This window comes from Vipera ursinii (assembly GCF_947247035.1).
Source record: "Vipera ursinii genome assembly, chromosome: 1".
NCBI lineage: Eukaryota > Metazoa > Chordata > Lepidosauria > Squamata > Viperidae > Vipera > Vipera ursinii.
Window position 1 is genome coordinate 241,528,824 of NC_139512.1, and position 20,085 is coordinate 241,548,908.

Below are 20,085 nucleotides of genomic sequence, written 5' to 3' on the forward strand. Positions count from 1 at the left end.
CGTGAGATTTAAATTGCTGATTCATTGGGTTAAATAATAATCTCTGTAATATATGATTTTTTTAAAATATTACCTTACCTAGTCCATAACCTACTTTTAACCCTTCTACCGTACATTCTGTACAGCTTGAAGAGCATGGGGGGAGAGGGGAAACCAGTAGGCCTCAATACTATTGTTAAATCCATTTTTATGGTCTCTCAATTCTCCTCTTCCCCCCCCCCCCCTCCAGCAATGCAGAAATTAAATTCTTTGTTATCTGGTTGTAATCAATACTTTGCTGGAGAACACTATGCTAAAGCCTATCATACACCCACCTCCACAAAGTTCTTTTCCACGATTGCTGGAAGTATAAAGTGCCTCCATTTTATGAAAGGAAGGAAGCTTTTAAAAAAGTGTCAAAAATCCAAAAAGTCAAATAGCCAATAAGATGATTTAATAAGAAGTCATAGTATTAGGATCCAGGTAAGTCTTAGGTGATGAAAGCTATCTAGGATGTGACCTGAGGCTGAGCCCGTGCAGTGATGTCAGCCTTTTTTTGAGTAAGGGGGCTAGTCCTCGTTTCAACAAAAGGATATTCTGTGTACAGCAGTGAGCCTCACTCTAGTAACACTACCTGTAATATTTGAGCCATACTCTAGGGCAGTTTTGCATGAGTATGTTAAAGTGATTCAATACTACTGGATTATTTGAGTAAGGAGGGGAGGTGGAGAAGCATTCCAGAGGGCACGCCTCCTAAATCTCTTTGAATGAGATTGTTCCAAGGAAGGGATCTGGAACATGCTCACTTTGTTAGGGTATATAGAAGAGAGGCGGGGAAACCGCCAGAGACAATTGGTTGCATAAATAAATAGCATAGTCCCATGCCACGAAGGGCTTTATAGGTGACAACCAGCACCTTGAATTGCACTCAAAAGCCTCCATAGAGCCAGTGCAGCTTGTAAAGTAGATGTATGACCAGGTCTACCTGCACTGTTGAATTCCACACCAACTGTAGCTTCCAGATAGTCTTCAAGGATAGTCACTTTGAGCACAGATGCAGAAGTCTGACTGAGAGAGATGAGTAAGTCATGAGTGGCAATAAGCAGTACCTCCAGCTGCCAGGAATGGATGCAATTGGTGAGCGGGATGGACGAATTTCCAATATTGGTCCCGATTTAAACTGCATGTGATTAAAAGGCTTTAAAGGTAGTTTGTTGTGGAAACACAGACTGAACTTGGGACTTGTCAAAAAAAAAACCCAACTAGGAACATTATAGGTAATGAAAAACAGCTTCAAATATTTAGTTAGAAAAGGGGGAGGCACACCCTGAGAGCAGAATGCTGGCACTGCTTATTAAAATATATTCAGACTCTCTCTCTCACACACAAACACACACGAGGCAACTTTTCTTGGGGGAGGCGGGGAGGAGAGGAAGAGGAGGAGGAGGAGGGGGAGTAGTAGTAGTTTCCATTTAGGATTCCACAAATAAGAATGTGATGACTTACCTGGAAGTATCCTAGGAAAAGATCTAGAACAGGGGTTTTCAAACTTGGCCCTTTTATGACTTGTGGACTTCAACTCCCAGAATTCCTCAGCCAGCTTTGCTGGCTGAGGAATTCTGGGAGTTGAAGTCCACAAGTCATAAAAGGGCCAAGTTTGAAGACCCCTGATCTAGAATAACTATACTACCAAGTGCCTGATGACCCGAAGAAGGGAGAGAGTTTCGCTGCCATCTAGTAGTCCTCCGAAGTTTCAAATGGTGCCTCTGCTTTGAGATCTCTCGAGAGAATCTTTGTCCTCTTGCCAAGTGGTTAGGTTCACAACCTCAAATGTCATTTGGAGGGGTATTTCCAGTATCCACAGCACTTTATAACCATTAAAATGTAAGAACCGGCTGTGCATCTTCGCACCCGCAGTGTAGTTGACGGAGCTCGTTTACCGCACCCCTTAGCTACCTGACACGTGTCTATTAAATGCATATTAGGAATGCGTACCGTCTGCAGCTTATGACGAAACCGCCCGTCTTTCCCCTCAAAGTGTGAAATGAACACAAGTATCTTGGAATAAAAATCAGGCCATTGGTCAGGAAGGTTAAGGATTAATCCCCCAAATATGAGGGGATTCGGCTGAGATGCCGATTTAGAGAACAGCCATCAACAACCCGGAGAAAAGACAGAAGACATGAAGGAACTCGTTTAGCCCCGCCTTTCATTCGGGGCTATATGAAAGGACATTGGCTAGAGTCTGCGGTCTCCATGGAAACGAAGGACTGATTCACGGATCAACACGCTTCTTTGGAAAGAGGGGAGCTCCTGCTGAATAGAAACGACGGAACAATTGATCGTGGAGAAGGTGGGAGTGGAAAGTAATTCCGCCTGACTTTCCTGTTGAGGTGGGGGGAGAATCGTGGTTTCGTCAGAGTGGTTTAAAAAAAGAACTTCTGTAAGTGAATAAATAACCCTTAGTTTCCCACCTGTAGATCATCTGAATGCTCCCTCTTTGATTTTTCAGGTGGGAAGTTAAAGTTGCTGCATTGCACGTGTCATGGATTTGGGAGGTGGGCAGTTAGAAGAACGAGGAAGCAGAAAATAAATGGTCTTAGTCTCTACATTGTTAGAAACATCTTGGCATGAAATTGGAAGTGGCATGCTATAAATTTGTGCATGTTTTTTTGATTACTAAATCAGAAATCTGAAATCATAATGTTTTGATATTTTAGCGGTGTTCTGGGTAGATACTTGTAAACATCCTACAGTAATACTGCAACTGTAGATGAACCGTAAGAATTCATTTAATTAACTTTTGGGTTTGAGAAATAAGTGATCATATATGTTAGTTAAAATTAGTTTTAATTAGCTAACTAGAATTAGTTTTAAAAGCTAGTTAAATAGAGAAAAGGGCATTGGAAGACATGAAGTAAGAGTTAATCTAAGGGCAGCACTGATGAAGATCATTTCATCACTTGCTAAGCATCCCTTCACTTGCTTAGGTTGTTGGCCTTCTGCTGATACTGACAGCAACACTACTATTGTGACATGACGCCAAAAATGTTGAAATCACAACGTGTGGATGCAGGTTGTTGATCCATCTTTCTAGAACTTTGGACAGGTAAACTCCCTCAGCAGTTGGAGATGTAAAAGTTTGGGTTGGAAACACGGTGTCTTGCATGGTAGTACAATTCTTAAATTGTTAAGAGTATCAAGCCATAGTCTGCTTGGTATGATAAGCTTTATAAAACAAACGAGCACTTTGGGTAGACTTTTCTGATCAGTTTTCTTGATGGCCATTAATAATGCTGGTTTTTTGGCTGGGATATCCTTGAAAGTTTGATAAGTTGGGGGACTTTAAATGTGTGATATTGTCAATAAAAGCAAGTTTGAAAATAGCAATATGACAAACGTCCATCTTCCTTTTTTATTGCTGCAGAATGGCTCACTCTCAAGCTGAAAATGTCATCAAGAACATCATCCGTGAAATAGGGCAAGAATGTGCAATAAATGGACAAAATGTAACAGAAACTCTGGTAGCATTCATGGTAACAGCATAAATAATCAATCTTATCTATTTAAATTTGGGGTGTTTAGCTATTTTTAACTGGAGGTGCCTACCTGGTTTTTGAGTGTTGTGCTAGGACCGTATGGAAGACATTAAATTACATAAATGTTTAAATATATTGTTTTTAAAAAGTTAATATTGGTATCCTGAATTAATTAACTACAGGATGAAGTCCTCATTGAAGATTATGGACCTTAATCTAATAGTTGATCCAGTGGGAGTTGGTAGATAGATATTTTTCAAATTCCCATTTAGGGAAGAGAAAATAACTGGCCCAAAGTCATCCATCTGGCTTCTGTGCCAAGGAATAGAATTCATGGCCTCCCAACTTCTAAGCTGAATGTGGCTCTCAGTATGGGGAAATAGTGACAGCCATTTAAAGTTTTCATCATTGAATAAGGTATAAAATATGACACTTGCTCCTATCAACCAGTGACCCCAATATAGCTTCATCTTTTTTCTGATGATTCTATCTTGTGATGAAACCATCATCTATTAATCTTAGACCATGTTACAGAGCAAACATAAAATTACTGCACTGGTGTTGAATCTTGTTAATTTAAATGTACGATTTAAATGTAAAATTTAAATTAGGCATTGCTAAGTACTCTTTAATCCTAAATACCGTAAGTGGAAAGGAAACAAATTAATCAGGAAGCTTCTTTATCATTTTATAGGTGAAAGCTGTTGTACTGGATCCAAAGAATGGATTTAATGTGGATAAAACTCTAACAAAGGCTGATGTACAGAAACTTATTCAGGTAAATACCTGCTGTGGAACTTATGCAAAAAGATTCTGTTTAATTTTATATAACCCTTTTTTAAGGGACATGGTGGCTCAGTGGGTTAGGACGCTGAGCTTGTCGATCAGAAGGTCGGCAGTTTGGTGGGTCGAATCCTGAGTGCCACGTAACAGAGTGAGCGCCTGTTACTCGTCCCAGCTTCTGCCAACCTAGCAGTTTGAAAGCACGTAAAAATGCAAGTAGAAAAATAGGGACCACTCCGGTGGGAAGGTAACAGCGTTCCGTGCGTCTTTGGCGTCTAGTCATGCCGGCCACATGACCACAGAGACGTCCTCGGACAAGCGCTGGCTCTTCGGCTTTGAAACAGAGATGAGCACTGGCCCCTAGAGTCGGAAACGACTAGCACGCATGTGCGGGGGAACCTTTACCTTTACGTTAACCCTTTTTATTCTTGGGAGTGATGCACCAGTGTAAAATTATTCTTAAAAAATTAAAACTCATGGGACTTTGAATTTATGCAAGTTTGGATGTGAGATTCCAGATCCTGTCATCATCCTATGAGTCCTCTCTTCCCTTCACAAGTCCTTCATCCCTTATGGTCTTCCTGCTTGCAAGAGTAGTGTCAGCTGTGATTGCCTAAGTTGTAGTCAGAAGCTTTGGAGGAAAGGGGACAGTCCTAGCCAGAAGACCCGTATACTCATTGTAGTGAGATGTGAGTGGTCCACAGGTAGTACTAGCATCCCGGAGCAAGATCAAGAGAATCCTTGACCGATTGTAAAAGAGCTGCACAAAAGAGGAAGCCAGTTTGAACTACATCAGGCATGTCAAACTCAATTTCATTGAGGGCCGCATCAGCATTGTGGTTGCCCTCAAGGGGCTGGGTGGGTATGGCCAGGGTGGGCATGGCCTACTGGGTGGGCATGGCTAGAGTGCGTATGGCCTACTGGGTGGGCATGGCCAGCTCTAAATCTTTCGCATCAAGGGTGCCTATGGGGGCCTGGGCAGGAGTGGGACAGATCTGAGGGTCTCTGGTAGAAGGAGAGTCTCTGTGCCAGGGCCAAGGCAGTGGGGGCAGTTCCCTCACTGTTTCCAGGATGGCTTTGCGGGCCACATGAAACCACTTCACGGGTCGGATCTGGCCCCTGGACCTGGTGTTTGACATGTCTGAACTACATGAACAAGTGGCCAACCCCCTTCATTATCAACCAAGCAAGTTCCTCTGAAGAAAAATAAGGTTATAAAGAAGACATATGTTGCCTCATGATTGAACTGGCCCAGCAACTTCTGTCACAATTAAGCTAAGAGAAGGAAAAGCAAATATTTGCAGATGACTTCTATGAAAGAAAGAGGGGGGAAGTACAATGTTGCAGTATCATTAAAATTTCTCCTTAAAATAATCTGATATCAATCAGTTAGTTATTAGATTATTTTCTAACTATACATTGGAACTATCCCCACTGTTCCTCAGGACCAGGTCTGTGTGTAAAAAAATGTAATGAAAATGTGATTAATATGTTACATTCAGTGTTTTCGGCCATAATGCTTTGAATTTAAAAATCATTCTCACACAAATTTCTAAAAATAACTACACAAATCAAGCTTGGGCCTTGTTGACATGTGTGGGACATCCAAAGAATGATGTAAATTTCCAAATGAAGTAGAACTGTTTTAAGGCAGATGGAACTTGTCTTGCTAGAGGTTTGAGTGTGTTGAAGGACTTAAAAGTTACATGAGATTTTCCTTATAATTCTTGCCTGCTTTAGTAAAAAAAGGAGTTGATACGTAATAGTAAGAGTACTAATAATAAAATACAATATACAGTATATTGTGTTGATTTTATGAGATTTATCCAAGATGTCCTATATAGTGTTGTACTCATGAACTAGGTTTCTTTTTTACCAAAACAATATATCAGCAGCATGCAGATACAATATATGAGATTTGCCTTATATTTCCATTGGAATGATAGTATTTGATTCCAGTATATAAACCTTGAGCCAAGCGATTCATAAATGTTTCTGTATCTAGGAAAATATTGTTTTCATCATTTGCAAGGTAGCTTGAAATAACTTATTTCAACAGTGTCTCTTTTCAGCTCTGTGTTGACAGACTTCTTGATGTTAAAAATCCATCCTTGAACACAATTAAGATGCAAGTTTATTTTGATATGAACTATACAAATCGAGGTAAGTGATTTGTGGTAAAGTTGTAGATTGTGAATATATTACTCTGGTACAAGTAGATCTTGAGTTACCACCACAATCAAATCCAAAATTTCTGTTACTAGGTGAGACATTTGTTAAAGTGAAATTTGCCCCATTTTACAGCCTTTCTTGCTACCGTTGTTAAGTGAATCACTGCAGTTAAGTTAGGAGCATGGTGTTGTGATTCAGCGTCAGCCTGTGGTTCTGGCAGCTGGGTCGGATGATTCTGAAGAGGAGGAGGAGGGGGGGTTTGGAGAGCCTTTGGTGTCAGAGGGAGGTTCTGATGCACTGCAGGACTCTCAGCCTGGCCCCTCCCATCTTGTTCAGACTCAACCGTGTGAGCACGAGGAATTGGAAGAAGACGATCCACAGCTGGCTCTGTTCAGGGACGCTAGGATAAAATCTCTCTGATAAAATCTATCACGACACATTCACCTACAGCTTAATAGTAGAGATGGGAATAGCTTTCAATGGTTTTGTGCTTTCTCTTAGTTGAGTTAATTAAGGAACAGCATCGTGTTCTGGACTCAAGGCTTGCTCCTGTGTGTAGAGAAATTACCGATAATCGAGCTCGTACCCGAGAAGAATTAGAAAGTGTTTATCGAAAGATTGTCAGCTATGTGCTACTACGCTCCGGCCTCGGATCTCCTACAGATATCAAAGTCATTAGAGAGGCAACTGGTTAGTAAAATGTCCAAATATAACATTATAGCTTTTTAGTAATATTGCATACAGTGATTTTACTATGGTGGCTACTCAAGATATTAGAACAAAATAAATATCACTTTTAATCCTGTCCTTCAGCTTAAGCTGGAAACATTAAAGGTTCTCTGTCTCTGTCTCTGTCTTTGCCTCTGCCTCTGCCTCTTTCTCTATCCTGTCTATCCACATATTCACATATGCCTGTATAGTAGCAGAACAAGACACGAGAATGCCTCCCCTTGCATTGCAGCAGCCACAAAGAAGATATTCTCATCCTCTCTAGTTGCTTTCTGAGAAACTGAACATTGTTTCATATTGTGACAGTGCAGACAACCACATTCTAGGGTGGTCTAGGTTGTACTCCTGTCTTAATATGCAGCTTCCGACAAGCAAAGTCAGTGGAGAAGCTGGCAGGAGGGACCAAATGGCGATTATGTGACCATGGGGCATTATGACCCATAAGCCAGCAGGATCATAGGATGTTGCCACTTATGATCACCTCTCTTAGTGATGGAATTCCTGACCCCAATTACAGCCAGTGAGGATGACTTGTAGTAGCCTGCTGTCTCACCACCACTGATTCAATTAATAGCAAACTGAGGATGCTGCACCCCAAGCTATTGTGTGACCTCTCCTGGTAGTTTCATACAGAGGTTAAAGAGCAAAGGAGGGAGGGCCAACCTCTGTAGCATCTTGCATATCAGAGGCCATCAGGGTAACCTCTTGATTCCTATTACCCCAGACTGAAACCATCCACTCAGAAAGGAGCAAATCCACTACAGTCCAGAAGGAACCTGCTGAAGTATCAAACAACCAAAAGGAGAGCTTACCTTCATTGAGGTCTTGGTGTAGACCAGGGGTAGGCAACCTTGGCTCTTTTATGACTCGTGGACTTCAACTCCCAGAATTCCTGAGCCAGCTGGCTCAGGAATTCTGGGAGTTGAAGTCCACGAGTCATAAAAGAGCCAAGGTTGCCTACCCCTGGTGTAGACCATCCATAAAAGTGACAAAAGTGTCTCTTGCATATACTAGTCTAAACTATCACTGAAAAGGTTCTAAATAGCCTGCTTCTATGGTATTGTGAAGTTGGTCCATTGTCACTAACTTAACATCCTTCACAAATACCCGCATACCTCATCTTAGCAAGAATGCTCAACGTTGGATTAGAATTATCTGAAAGTCCTGGATCCAAGGATAACCTTTTCAGAGGTTTTCAGTTTTGGTATTTCTTCCCTTCCCCAAGGAAGTGTTGACAATCTCCCAAAGTGATTATCTTTCCTCTTGATCCTTGTAATAACTAGGATGAGCAGGGTTCCAAAGAATAAGTATCCACCTCCTTGAAACTATAAAATGAAAGGAATCCCAGCTATGACAAGAAAATACCTTAGTTATCACGGAGTCTGTCCATGTGCAATCAAGTTTATAGCAAATATGAGTGATTTTATCAGCAAAATTGTATGCAAAATATTCACAGTGTCCAGTAGGAGATATCTATTTTAATTTTTCCTTAGTCAGTCACTATAAGCAAGGCTGCTTGAGGACAGCCTGCTAATGCAATAATGGAGAACTAGGCAGATTTCACCTTCTTTATTGCCAAACCTATCACAATCAGCTGGATTCACCTCCCATCTTCCTCTTATCAATGCTATTATTCCTGGTCTTCCATTTCCAAAGGAGCTCATAAATGAAGGAGCCAGTCAGCAGCAGCCCTAGAAAAGGACTACTTAGGGGCAATACCAGTATCCAGTTTGCCTTCTGCTACTAATTGTTCACCAGGCACTGCATAGATCTCACAGCTGAGAATTCCCCAAGGGCTTTCTGGAATCTTTTGATTCTTTAGGCATCAGGGACAGATCACTCAAACAAGTTCTCCTGTCCCGTGGAGACCCTGGGTGGCTAACAATCAGGATGTGGCTTGATCACGACAAAACCCCTCCATAGTTCATCTACTATCCATCCTGAAACAAACGTTATATGTGTGGTTACCTATATGTGTTAGACTGTGACTATATCAAACAAGTCTGTGATTGCCATAGAGCACATAAATTCCTGGGCGTTGTTGGAACTGGCCTTCTGGTCAGGGCAATTAAAGTCGCCCAGCAACTAAAGGCAGAAGTTGTCCACTACTAAGCCAGAACTCACTTTCAGGTACTCGGGAAAGGATTTTTCTAGGCGGTGGGACAATTGATATACCAACAACTTTCCAAGCTTGTCTTTTCATTTGTGCAATGAAATAATAGCTACTTAACTATTTTTTCTGAAGCTCCACATATTAAAACATTAAAAATGTTAAACTCCAACAGAAATTTGCAGTATTTCAATAAAGGTAAAGGTTCCCCCGCACATGCGTGTTAGTCGTTTCCGACTCTAGGGGCCGGTGCTCATCTCCGTTTCAAAGCCGAAGAGCCAGCGCTTGTCCGAGGACGTCTCCGTGGTCATGTGGCCAGCATGACTAGACACCAAAGGCGCACGGAATGCTGCTACCTTCCCACCGGAGTGGTCCCTATTTTTCTACTTGCATTTTTATGTGCTTTCGAACTGCTAGGTTGGCAGAAGCTGGGACGAATAACAGGCGCTCACTCTGTTACGCGGCACTTGGGATTCGACCAGCCAAACTGCCGATCTTCTGATCGACAAGCTCAGCGTCCTAACCCACTATGAGCAAGAATTTGTATTGTGCTAGGCATAGCGTAGAGATGAGAGGGGGGGGTCTGTTTCCAAATGGGCATTACTGTTCTCCCTTGGAAGTCAGTGTTTTTTCATGATCTGACTGTTTGCATATTTAATATTCTACCAGCTGCCCTGCAGAGTGTATTTCCTCAAACCGAGCTCGCGGCTTTCCTCTCTCTCAGTAAAAAAGAGAAAGAACAGCAATTGAAAGAACTTACCATGATTGTCACGGGAATTCGATTGTTCAACAAGGACTGTGGGAAAGGCGGTGAAGGCATTGATGACTGTAAGTGAATACTTTTTTACTAATGTAGTGCAGAACATACATATATAACCTACTTTGGAACATGGCAGAAATGTCCAGGGCTGCTCAGAATTGTTTAAGAACTTCAGGAGAGTGGCTTCAGATGACAATTACCTTTAATTCCCACCCCCACCTCCCCAAATGATGTTATTTTTCTCTGAATATCCTCCAGAACAACCTGATCATAATTTTTTCAAAGATAGAAAAATTGGTAGAATATTTCTTATTTGTGTCTAATTGATTTAAAGCATGATCCAGGGAGGTCTGTGGATGTACCTGAAGTCCTTCTGTACATTCACCAACGTGTGATTTTTCTCTTTCACAATTAACCTTTTATGTGTGTTGTAGACATTATTGAAGAATCTCCTCAACTTCTGGAGACACATGAAGCATGCAGGAGGCTATAGAAGAAAGGACTTCTCAAAAGTCCAAGTGATGGACAATGCTTTAGCTCTGGGGATAATAATTTAGACCTGGGCATATGAGGAAAATGTATTTTGCTAATTATAGAAATGAAACGTTGAGATAAATTGTGTGTCAACAGTGCCGGCGATTCTGAATGAAGCTATCCCAGCAGCCAGCCACCATATAGACATTGAACTGCACGCTTCCCAACAGCTAGCCTACCGATACACGGCCTTAATTGAAATGATGCACCAGAGTCAAAATGCTGAAATGGAACTCAAGGAAACAATGCTGAAAGAAGCACTCTACAATGTCAGACAACATGAAGCTTTCCTCTGCATCATTCTGGTAAGATTCCATTATGTGTTGCAAACTTTCAAGGTAGCTAAAACTCTCTTGGTAAAGGTGGTGGTGGTGGGGCGAAATTGGAGTGATGGCAAATCACTTTTAGCTGAAATAAGAATGTACGACATTTAAAAGCTAGCAAGTTCTCTCTCTCTCTCTCTCTCTCTCTCTCTCTCTCTCTCTCTCTCTCTCTCTCTCTCTCTCTTTTTTTTTTTTTAAATGAAACGGTCCAGTCTACAAAGTATGTTTTGTTTATTAAGCAACTCGATACAACTTTTATAATTTCCTACAAATCTAATATCTGCCACCTTTAACATATATTTTCAGTCTGATGTCATCACATGTGCACAAGAAGTTGAAATGATGCAAAAGGAATTTGCAGCTGAGATGGAACAGGTCAACAACATTGTTAAGTCAAAAACAGCAGTGCCCACCTCTCTTGTTTATGTAAGTTTCTGAATTTCTGAAATTATAAGCTTTTATTTACCAGTTGATAGGTTTATTTATTTTTTATTTTTTTATTTAATCCCATCCTTCTCCGAAGACTCAGGGCGGCTTACAATCTAAGAAGCACAAAGCAATGTGCTTAGCAATAGCCTTCATTCTATGTATATGCCTGATTATTATTATTTTTTATTTTTTTAATCCCATTTATATCCCGCCCTTCTCCGAAGACTCAGGGCGGTTTACAATCTAAGCACAAATCAATGTGCTTAGCAATAGCCTTCATTCTATGTATATGCCTGCTTATTAGGGCTTTCGTCCCCCCCCAAGCGGCATTATTACAAAGTCAGCTTAATTGCCCCCAACAATCTGGGTCCTCATTTTACCTACCTCGGAAGGATGGAAGGCTGAGTCAACCTTGAGCCTGGTGGGATGCGAACCTGCACTAATTGCAGGCAGCTGGTGTTACTTAAGGAGGCATTAGCCCACTGCTCCACCAAGGCTGACCAAGGTTTGCCCAATCTGTCTGGTAAGGTTTTGGAATGACACACAACTTTCTATATTTAAAAGTTAATTAAAAGCAGAAAACTGTTACCTAAAAGAAGCCGTGTTTGATTTTCTGCTGAATTTCACTCTGAGAATATCTCCCTCAAAGATCTAGCAGTAGTCAGCCCAGCACACCAAGTCTTTGCCTGCCTTTGTGATGCTTTCCCATGTTTGAAAAGTCCTAATGAAATCATTCCCTGTGCTTGTCACTGACTGCACTGAGGTTGTCAGGGAAAAGGTCCAAGTGAGAGTCTGAGAATCAAACTTTCAATGATACGTTACATTGCATAGCTTGGCACGACATCAGGAAATCACTCACCATTTTGCAATAGCTTTCTGCTTTATAATTTCCCTGAAAAAAAATTTTTTTTGCAGGTGCTTTTGAATAATTGCCATGGAGCATTTTCAGTCTCACTTTGTGCTTCATCAAGTGTGTCCGATTGGTCGGGTTTTATCAATTTTTTTTAAAAATAAATAAATCCAAGGAGCTACAGAAATATCTTCCTTAAATTTAGCATCACTAACCTGGGAAATGTATTCCTCAAATAACTGAATCCAATTCCTGTTTTAGTCATTGCTTTTACTGAGTTTTTCATAAGCCCAAGTTTGATGTGGAAAGGAGAAAGGAAAACTAAACGTCACATTTTCTGGAGACCTTGGTTCAGGAAACTCATCATTATGTGGGACAGGTCCTCGTTCCAGATGGTAAACTGGTATTTTGTTAGCATGCTTTCTTTTAGAAGGGATTCCTATTGTGCTTTTTAGGCAGAGATATAATTTTGGAGGGCTTCCTCCAATCATAAAAACAGAGAACGGCATATGGTGTGAATCCTCTAACCCAGGGGTGTCAAACTCAATTACATTGAGGGCCGCATCAGCATTGCGGTTGCCCTCAAGGGGCCGGGTGGGTATGGCCAGGGTGGGCGTGGCCTACTGGGTGGGTGTGGCTAGAGTGCGTATGGCCTACTGGGTGGCCGTGGCCAGCTCTACATCGTTCGCATCAAGGGTGCCTATGGGGGCCTGGGCAGGAGTGGGACACATCTGAGGGTCTCTGGCAGAAGGAGGGTCTCTGGGCCAGGGCCAAGGCAGCGGGGGCCGTTCCCTCACTGTTTCCAGGATGGCTTCGCGGGCCACAGGAAACCACTTTGCGGGCCTGATCCGGCCCCTGGGCCTTGTGTTTGACATGTCTGCTCTAAACAAAGGTTATACAACAAATGTGAGGGGCCCAATTCCCCAGTTCTTACGTTGATTATCCACTTTACAACCAAAATAAATTTCATAGCATTTTTTTTACAAGCTTTGTTCACAAACAAGCTTTGTTTCTGATGAATCACACCATTTTGTAGCATTGCAAATAAGCACTACATCATTACAATCAAATATTTAACTTGAATACAGAGAATATACACTTAAACTGGTTTCATTGTGAGCTCAGCACCAGACCGACAAGGAATTGTTCTGCAGGCAGAGACTGGATTCATATTTAGACATGTCTCAACCCAACTCAACCTGCACAGTGTTGTTACAAATTGTTACAAATACGCTAACATAGCTAAATTATAGTACTATAATATTACTAATTAAACTTACTGGCCTGTATCTCTGCTTCCGTTTTTATTCAGGTTTTTGAGTCAATTGCCTTCTAAAAATTGTTCCTTTGTTTTCCAGTGGCCTTTTTTGTCCAATTAATCAAGGTTTGGGGCAGGTCATTCAACTCAGGTAGTGCTGTCCAGAGTAGTGACTGATACTCTGGGGGGGGGGTTTCACATGATGCCCAACATCTTACATTGATATTAGTTTTTTGGGACCTAATGGCAGCGTTTAATACTTTTGATTACCAGATATTTTTGTCTAGATTATAGTCCCTGAATATAATTGGCTGAGCATTGAATTAGTTCAAGTCTTCTTTGTCTTCCAGTTCTTTTGCAGCAGAGATATCCTTCAGTGATTAGTTCTAGCTCCTATTTTGTTTTGTGCGGCCCAGTTGCTGGCATGCTGTGGACCGGTGCTGGTCCACAGACCAGGGGTTGGGGACCCCTGCCTTATAATATACAATGGGCATACAAAATAGGTTCTGCATACTTTTGACAAATGGACAATACAGTTTTGCAGCCCTAATAGAAACATATTTTTATAGGTATCTTTTTCCTTCTAGCCTGTATTTATTGGACTTTCTAATCTTTGGACCAGTTTTCAAGATGAAATATTGGTCCTCAGTTTCCTCAATAATTTGACCGTCAGTCTCCAGCAGTTCTTAGAAAGCCACACACTTATCTTTCCTGAAGAGTTGATAGCACCTCTTATTGAAGGCCTTGTTATCAAAACTGATGAAGAAAGGTTACTAAAAAATGCTGGTGAGTAGAAGGCGTAAATAAAAACTTAAGCTGCTACATATTTTTTTGTAACTGTGAAGTTTGGGGAAAAAAATAAAACTAGCAGTCCTCATGTCCTTAACCATATAATATCAAGAATCTCTCGTTATTTTTAATTTTGTAGACAAAATAATATATTTTGTACTCATACTTTTCTTATAGCTTATTGATATTTTAAAGAAATATTGACAACATAACTCGATGGCCTAAGTTGGAATTGGTTCAGGGCAGAAAAAAATGATTGTGAACTATTTATCCCTCAGGGAGAAGGTAGTGCAATGTTAAATATGATAAATGAGCATGAAATAGAAAAATATATTTTAGCTTCAAACCTGAAACAAACCCTGTGTCCTGGAACTTCTAGAACAAGTGCAAACTGTTTTAGATGATGCAGGATCCAATCTGCAACATTATCCTGGGACAGTATATTCACCTTCATTCATGTTCTAGAGCAGGGCTTTTCAACCTTTTCACCCATTGTACCACTTTTAGGATATGGCAACATCCGAGTACCACCAGTCACCTAGCAAGGTATCAAAAACTTGATGACGAACAAAAAAGAGAGAAAAAAGTGATGAAGTACAGGTAGTCCTTGACTTACAACAGTTCGCTTAGTGACTGTTCGAAGTTACAATGGCACTGAAAAAATGAATCAGTTGCCAAGCATCTGAATGTAAATCACAAGACCCTGGAGATGTTGCAATATTCCAGCTGATCGGTGCTTCTTCTGGGCTCAGAAGCGCCAGGATCAGCGCCGAGCTCCAGCTGGAGCCTGGCGCTGATCCTGGCGCTTCCACTGAGCCCTGACAGCCCTGCAGCTCCAGCCGTCTCTCGCTCAGGCTTGTGCGGTGCTGCCACTGGTTCAGCTCATTCCCCTTCCCTGCTACCACTTTTCTAGGATGGTCATGTACCACCTGCCAGGTGCCAATGTACCACAAGTGGTACCCGTACCACTGGTTGAAAAGCCCTGTTCTAGAGGAGTCGTGGTTCAGCAAAAATAAAACCCTGAAGCTTTTGATGCTCTGAGTTTGGGCCAAAACAAAACCTATAGGGGTCCCATAGTCATTTTACATGTTGCCTCCATCTCTCCCCTCAGCAGCTCCTTGTACAGCACAATATACCAGACTTCATCTTCCTAGCATCTTTTCCCTTTTTGCCTCCATTCAGTCTTTGCTGCCAGCAGCTCTACCTAAATTTCTCCAATTTTCTCTCTACTCCCTTCAGCCTCCATTGCTGCAGCTGCCTGTTTCTCAGCTCTGTATATCCCACCAAGCTGCCAATTACCTGGTTTTCCTAATGCTTTTTCTTCCCTTCCTCCATCTCCTTAGTTGCCACTGCTGCCAGATCCCACTATTCTGTCTACCTCTATAATCTTATGCCTCCTCCTGATCCACATTTTGTTCTGTATCCAGACAAAATGTGTTTTAGTTTGGGCCCAAACTATTCCAAGCTAGCTGTTCTGCACATGAAATGATTCATGTATGAACTATTGTACGCATCTTTTTTGAAGACTCAACAGAGAGAGAGACACTGATGAGAATATCCCAGGAAATACTACAAGCCCTTAGGTGACCTGTACCGAGTCTAAGACTTTAATTTGCATTCTTCTCAATCTATTCTTTTTAGATCAGAAAGTAAATCCTGCTGATTTTGTCAAAGAAGAATGGTTCTTTCCAGAAAGTACAATTAACTTTAGCCAACTGCTGCTTCAGTATCATGGTTTTTGTGCATATACTTTTGCTGTTAACGATGGCCTTCTCATCCCAGGTACAATAACTATGGATAATTCTTGCTTTAAATATATGTAAGGATCAGATCCTGTGAAATGGCTATAAATGGAAGACAATGTTATCTAGGACACTTCTCAGATTCAATGAATGAAGCATGATAATTGCTTCCTGATGCTCATTTGCTGTGCCACCACATTATACGGTATTAGTTTCTCTCTGTCTCCCTCTTTTCTCCCCTCCTTCTTTTAAGAATGCAGCTGAAAAACAGGGAGCAGGGGGAACACAATGTAAAATTTGGGCTTATCTTTTTTTTAAAAAAAAGATTCGTGCTTTTTTAATTCAAAAGAAGAAAATTACGTTTAGATAGATGTATAGTGAATGTTTTTGCGCTTTTAATTTTGTAGGAAATCCTTCTATTGGAGTCTTGAAACATAAGGAGAGATATTATTCTTTTAATTCTAAGGAAGCTGCATATTCTTTTGCCAAGAATCCAGATAAACATATTAAGATGATAGCAGAAAAAGCCAAGGAATGTGCAGAGCTTATTCAGCTGCTTGAGCTTCACCATCAGTTTGAATGCCTGGCTCCTTATTCTCAGGTGCTCTGTTATTTTCTTCAATTATTGATTTTAAAAGGCCCCGCTAGAAAACACCTGTTCTAGGAAGCTGACTAGAATATTTCTCAAAGCAAAGGTGGAACTTTGATGCAGTGGTGATGTCTGCGCTATTGGCAGGGTGTTTAGCTCTGCAGATTTCGCCAACTTGAAATATGCTAAGCAATCACTGATGTTCTTCTCAGTATTTATTTATTTATTTATTTATTTATTTATTTATTTATTTATTTAGCGTATGGCTAAATTAAAAGAATTAAAAGCACTTCATATTTACAAGTTAGAACAGTTAAAACAATTTTTTTTTTAAAAAAGAAGCAATTATAAAACCTAAGAGGAAAACAGAAATAACATTTCAGAGTTTAATGTCGAGTTTGGAGATCCAGTCAGTAGCTGCCGTTGTTACGCAGAGGAAGTCCTTAAAATCTCCTGGGTATCTTCTATTAGTGCAGACATGTCAAACACAAGGCGCGGGGGCCAGATCCGGCCCGTGAAGTGGTTTCATGCGGCCCGCGAAAGCCATCCTGGAAACAGTGAGGGAGCGGCCCCCACTGCCTTGGCCCTGGCCCAGAGACCCTCCTTCTGCCAGAGACCCTCAGATCTGTCCCACTCCTGCCCAGGCCCCCATAGGCACCCTTCATGCGAACGATGTAGAGCTGGCCACGCCCACCTAGTAGGCCATATGTACTCTAGCCACACCCACCCAGTAGGCCACGCCCACCCTGGCCACACCCGCCCGGCCCCCTGAGGGCAACCACAATGCTGATGCGGCCCTCAGTGAAATTGAGTTTGACACCCCTGTATTAGTGCATTCCCTCACTATATGTTGGATAGTCTGTCGGGGAGCCCCGCAATCACATTGTGCTGAAGGTGTCTTTCCCCATTTATACAGAGAATCGGCACACACCCCATGTGTCATTCTAATTCTATTGTATGTCACCCATATGTGTAGATTAAATCCTGGAGGTATACTATTAGGATTAATATGCTCAGAAATATCTTGGGAGGCATAGCTACTCCATGCTTCCATCCACTTTTGTATAGTGCTCTGATGTTCAGCCAGCAGCTTAAGCGCTGTGAGGAGTGGTGGATTTCTTGACTTTAATTGACATCTTAAGAGATCAGAGGTATAGGCATGAATGGGTAGAGAGGAGTTTAGCAGGATCTTACTATACTCTTCTCAGTAATGCTTAATAAGAAGAAAGCAGAGTGAGCCATAATCACCAAAAACATATTCTTTAAAAATTCAGATTGAGTTTCTGTTCGTCCAAAAATTAAGGAAAGGGTTGAGAATAACATTAAGTTTATTTTTATTCTTCTTGTTCCAGTTTAGAGCTAAAGATAAGCATTTACTGCAGCCAATCTCAAAATGTGACAGTAGTACTCAGACTGACACCCACATTTTGCCACCAACCATTGTGAGGAATTATGAGTGGAATGAATGGGAGTTGAGGAGAAAAGCCATCAAACTGGTCTGTATCCTAGACTGATAATTGAACTAAAAGGGTTCAGGTAGCCTGTTAATTACTGGAATTCCCAGGTTTCCAGTTGAACAAAATATCTAGTTCTGGTAAAACCTAAGATATGAGAGAAAATATTCAGAATATTTTGTCTAGTTTGTCTTTTTTTTTAAAAAACAAGCCTATTGGTATTGTAACCAATGAAGCCGGGGCCATGACTGATTATTTGCAAGAAATGTGAACCACAAAGGTTAAGAATAATCACTTATACAGTATGCAGAACAGGTTTTTTTTTAATTTATACCCCATGATTGAAATTGTCTCTGCAGCTATGTGAAGCTCTGAAGGTCTTATTTCAAGTTTGAAATGTTAATTTTAACAGTTAAGTTCCAGTTTAAAACAATTTTCTGCAAGTTTTCCATAAGATCTGATCTTGTTATGCTACTTTCATTTTTAAGTGTTTTAAAAAAGTAAACCTACTTTTAAATCTGTGTAATGGAAAGGCAGGATATACAATTAATAAATTAACAAGGCATAAATTGCCCTTGTTCTTTTTAACATGTAAGAAGAAAGCTATCCTAATTCAAAATGGTGCAGTACATTTAGAAGCCAATGAATTCTCAAAAATGAAGTCAATCTTTATTTTTAAGCCGGAAACTAGAGAAGATTGAGTGAGGCTCTTGAATCTATATTTACTAGTAGATAATAGTTCATCTGGAAATTTAATTCATCGACATTTGACTGAATTAAACAGATGCCTGTTCTGCCTTTGCCCTGTCACCCATTATAAGAGAAAAGTCGACTGCCCAATAGAAGTCTTCTCGAAATGATTATTTCCTTATTAACAATCTAGTTAATCTAGATCTATTGTAGTTATATCTCTTCATATATATTAGCTTTCAATTACTGTCATTCTAGCATTAAAAAAATATGCAGTGAATCCATATAATTTCTAGAGTGTGATTTTGCTTAGTTGCATTATCTTTTTCTGTATTCAGGCTAACTTGCGCCAGAAGTTAACTCACTCAATGCAAACTAACCTCAGTCATATGAGACGAGACAATTGCAGTCAAGTATACTTGTTGAAGGATTCTGGCACACAAACTAAGCGAGAAAACAGTAGCAATGTACCGAAGCCACAGATTTTCCTAGCTGGTCTTCGTGGAGGAACACCCCCAACTACTCGTATGACCAAAGTGAATTTAACTAGAGCTGTTGATGAAACATAATTTTGTTGTTTAAGTGAAAAACATTTCAATAAATTAAAGTATTTAAAAATGTAAACAAGTCTCCTATTTTTTTGGTTGGAAAGTTGGACATACATTTCATGAATAGGAACAGGGAAAAAAGCTCCAAATACTGTAATAAGCTGCAGCATAAATTATTCGTGGTCAGACCTGTCCCTCTCTGATAACTTAAATGATAACTTAATTTTATCAAATATAAATTAAGATGCACTGCATCTCATCCATCACACTTAAGCTTATTATTTAGTTCTTGAGTTTTCAGGCTGCTTATTGTCTCAGCTATTCTGCCTTTTCTTCCCATCTCTTGTATGTGATTGATCAGTTTGATTTTTCATTTCCCCAACCCTCTTCATAGCATTACATAGCTCTAATTGTCTCAGTGGAGTTAGCTGGTAATATATTTGGTCCTTAGAACAGGCCTGCACAAGGGGCACAAGGAAAGGACCACGTTGATAATTGATCACAGGGCACAAAGGAATAATTAGCATACTGATCAGAGATTTGATGATTATCGCAGCAGCAGGGCTGGAGTTGGAAGTGTTGGTGTGGCCTGTAGGTGTTGGAAATGCTTGGCAGTATATCGTTCAGGGCGTGATGGATCCTTTCTGGCATGGTGATGTTTGGCAATAGCAAATTTAGAATTTTGGGCTGCATGTTGTGCAGGCCGGCCTTAGAGCCTCAGAATCCCACAGTGACTTTATATGTGTATATATGTTATGTTAAATCTCAACTTCAACAACCAATACTCCTATATGCAGACATTGTGGG

At 40.7% G+C, this 20,085-nt stretch overlaps 1 protein-coding gene across 1 annotated transcript; it reads left to right on the plus strand.

The window, feature by feature from the left end:
• Positions 1-2,964: 2,964 nt before the first annotated feature.
• Positions 2,965-19,299, plus strand: CFAP206 (cilia and flagella associated protein 206; the record flags this gene model as incomplete). The annotated part of the gene is made up of 13 exons (XM_083377783.1): positions 2,965-3,088; positions 3,407-3,515; positions 4,213-4,296; positions 6,374-6,464; positions 6,975-7,163; positions 9,982-10,140; positions 10,703-10,911; positions 11,236-11,355; positions 14,054-14,252; positions 15,897-16,037; positions 16,405-16,598; positions 17,939-18,082; positions 19,069-19,299. Exons 2-13 carry the CDS (start codon positions 3,408-3,410, stop codon positions 19,297-19,299), a joined length of 1,869 nt encoding a protein of 622 aa, XP_083233909.1. The 5' UTR covers positions 2,965-3,088; position 3,407.
• Positions 19,300-20,085: the final 786 nt, after the last annotated feature.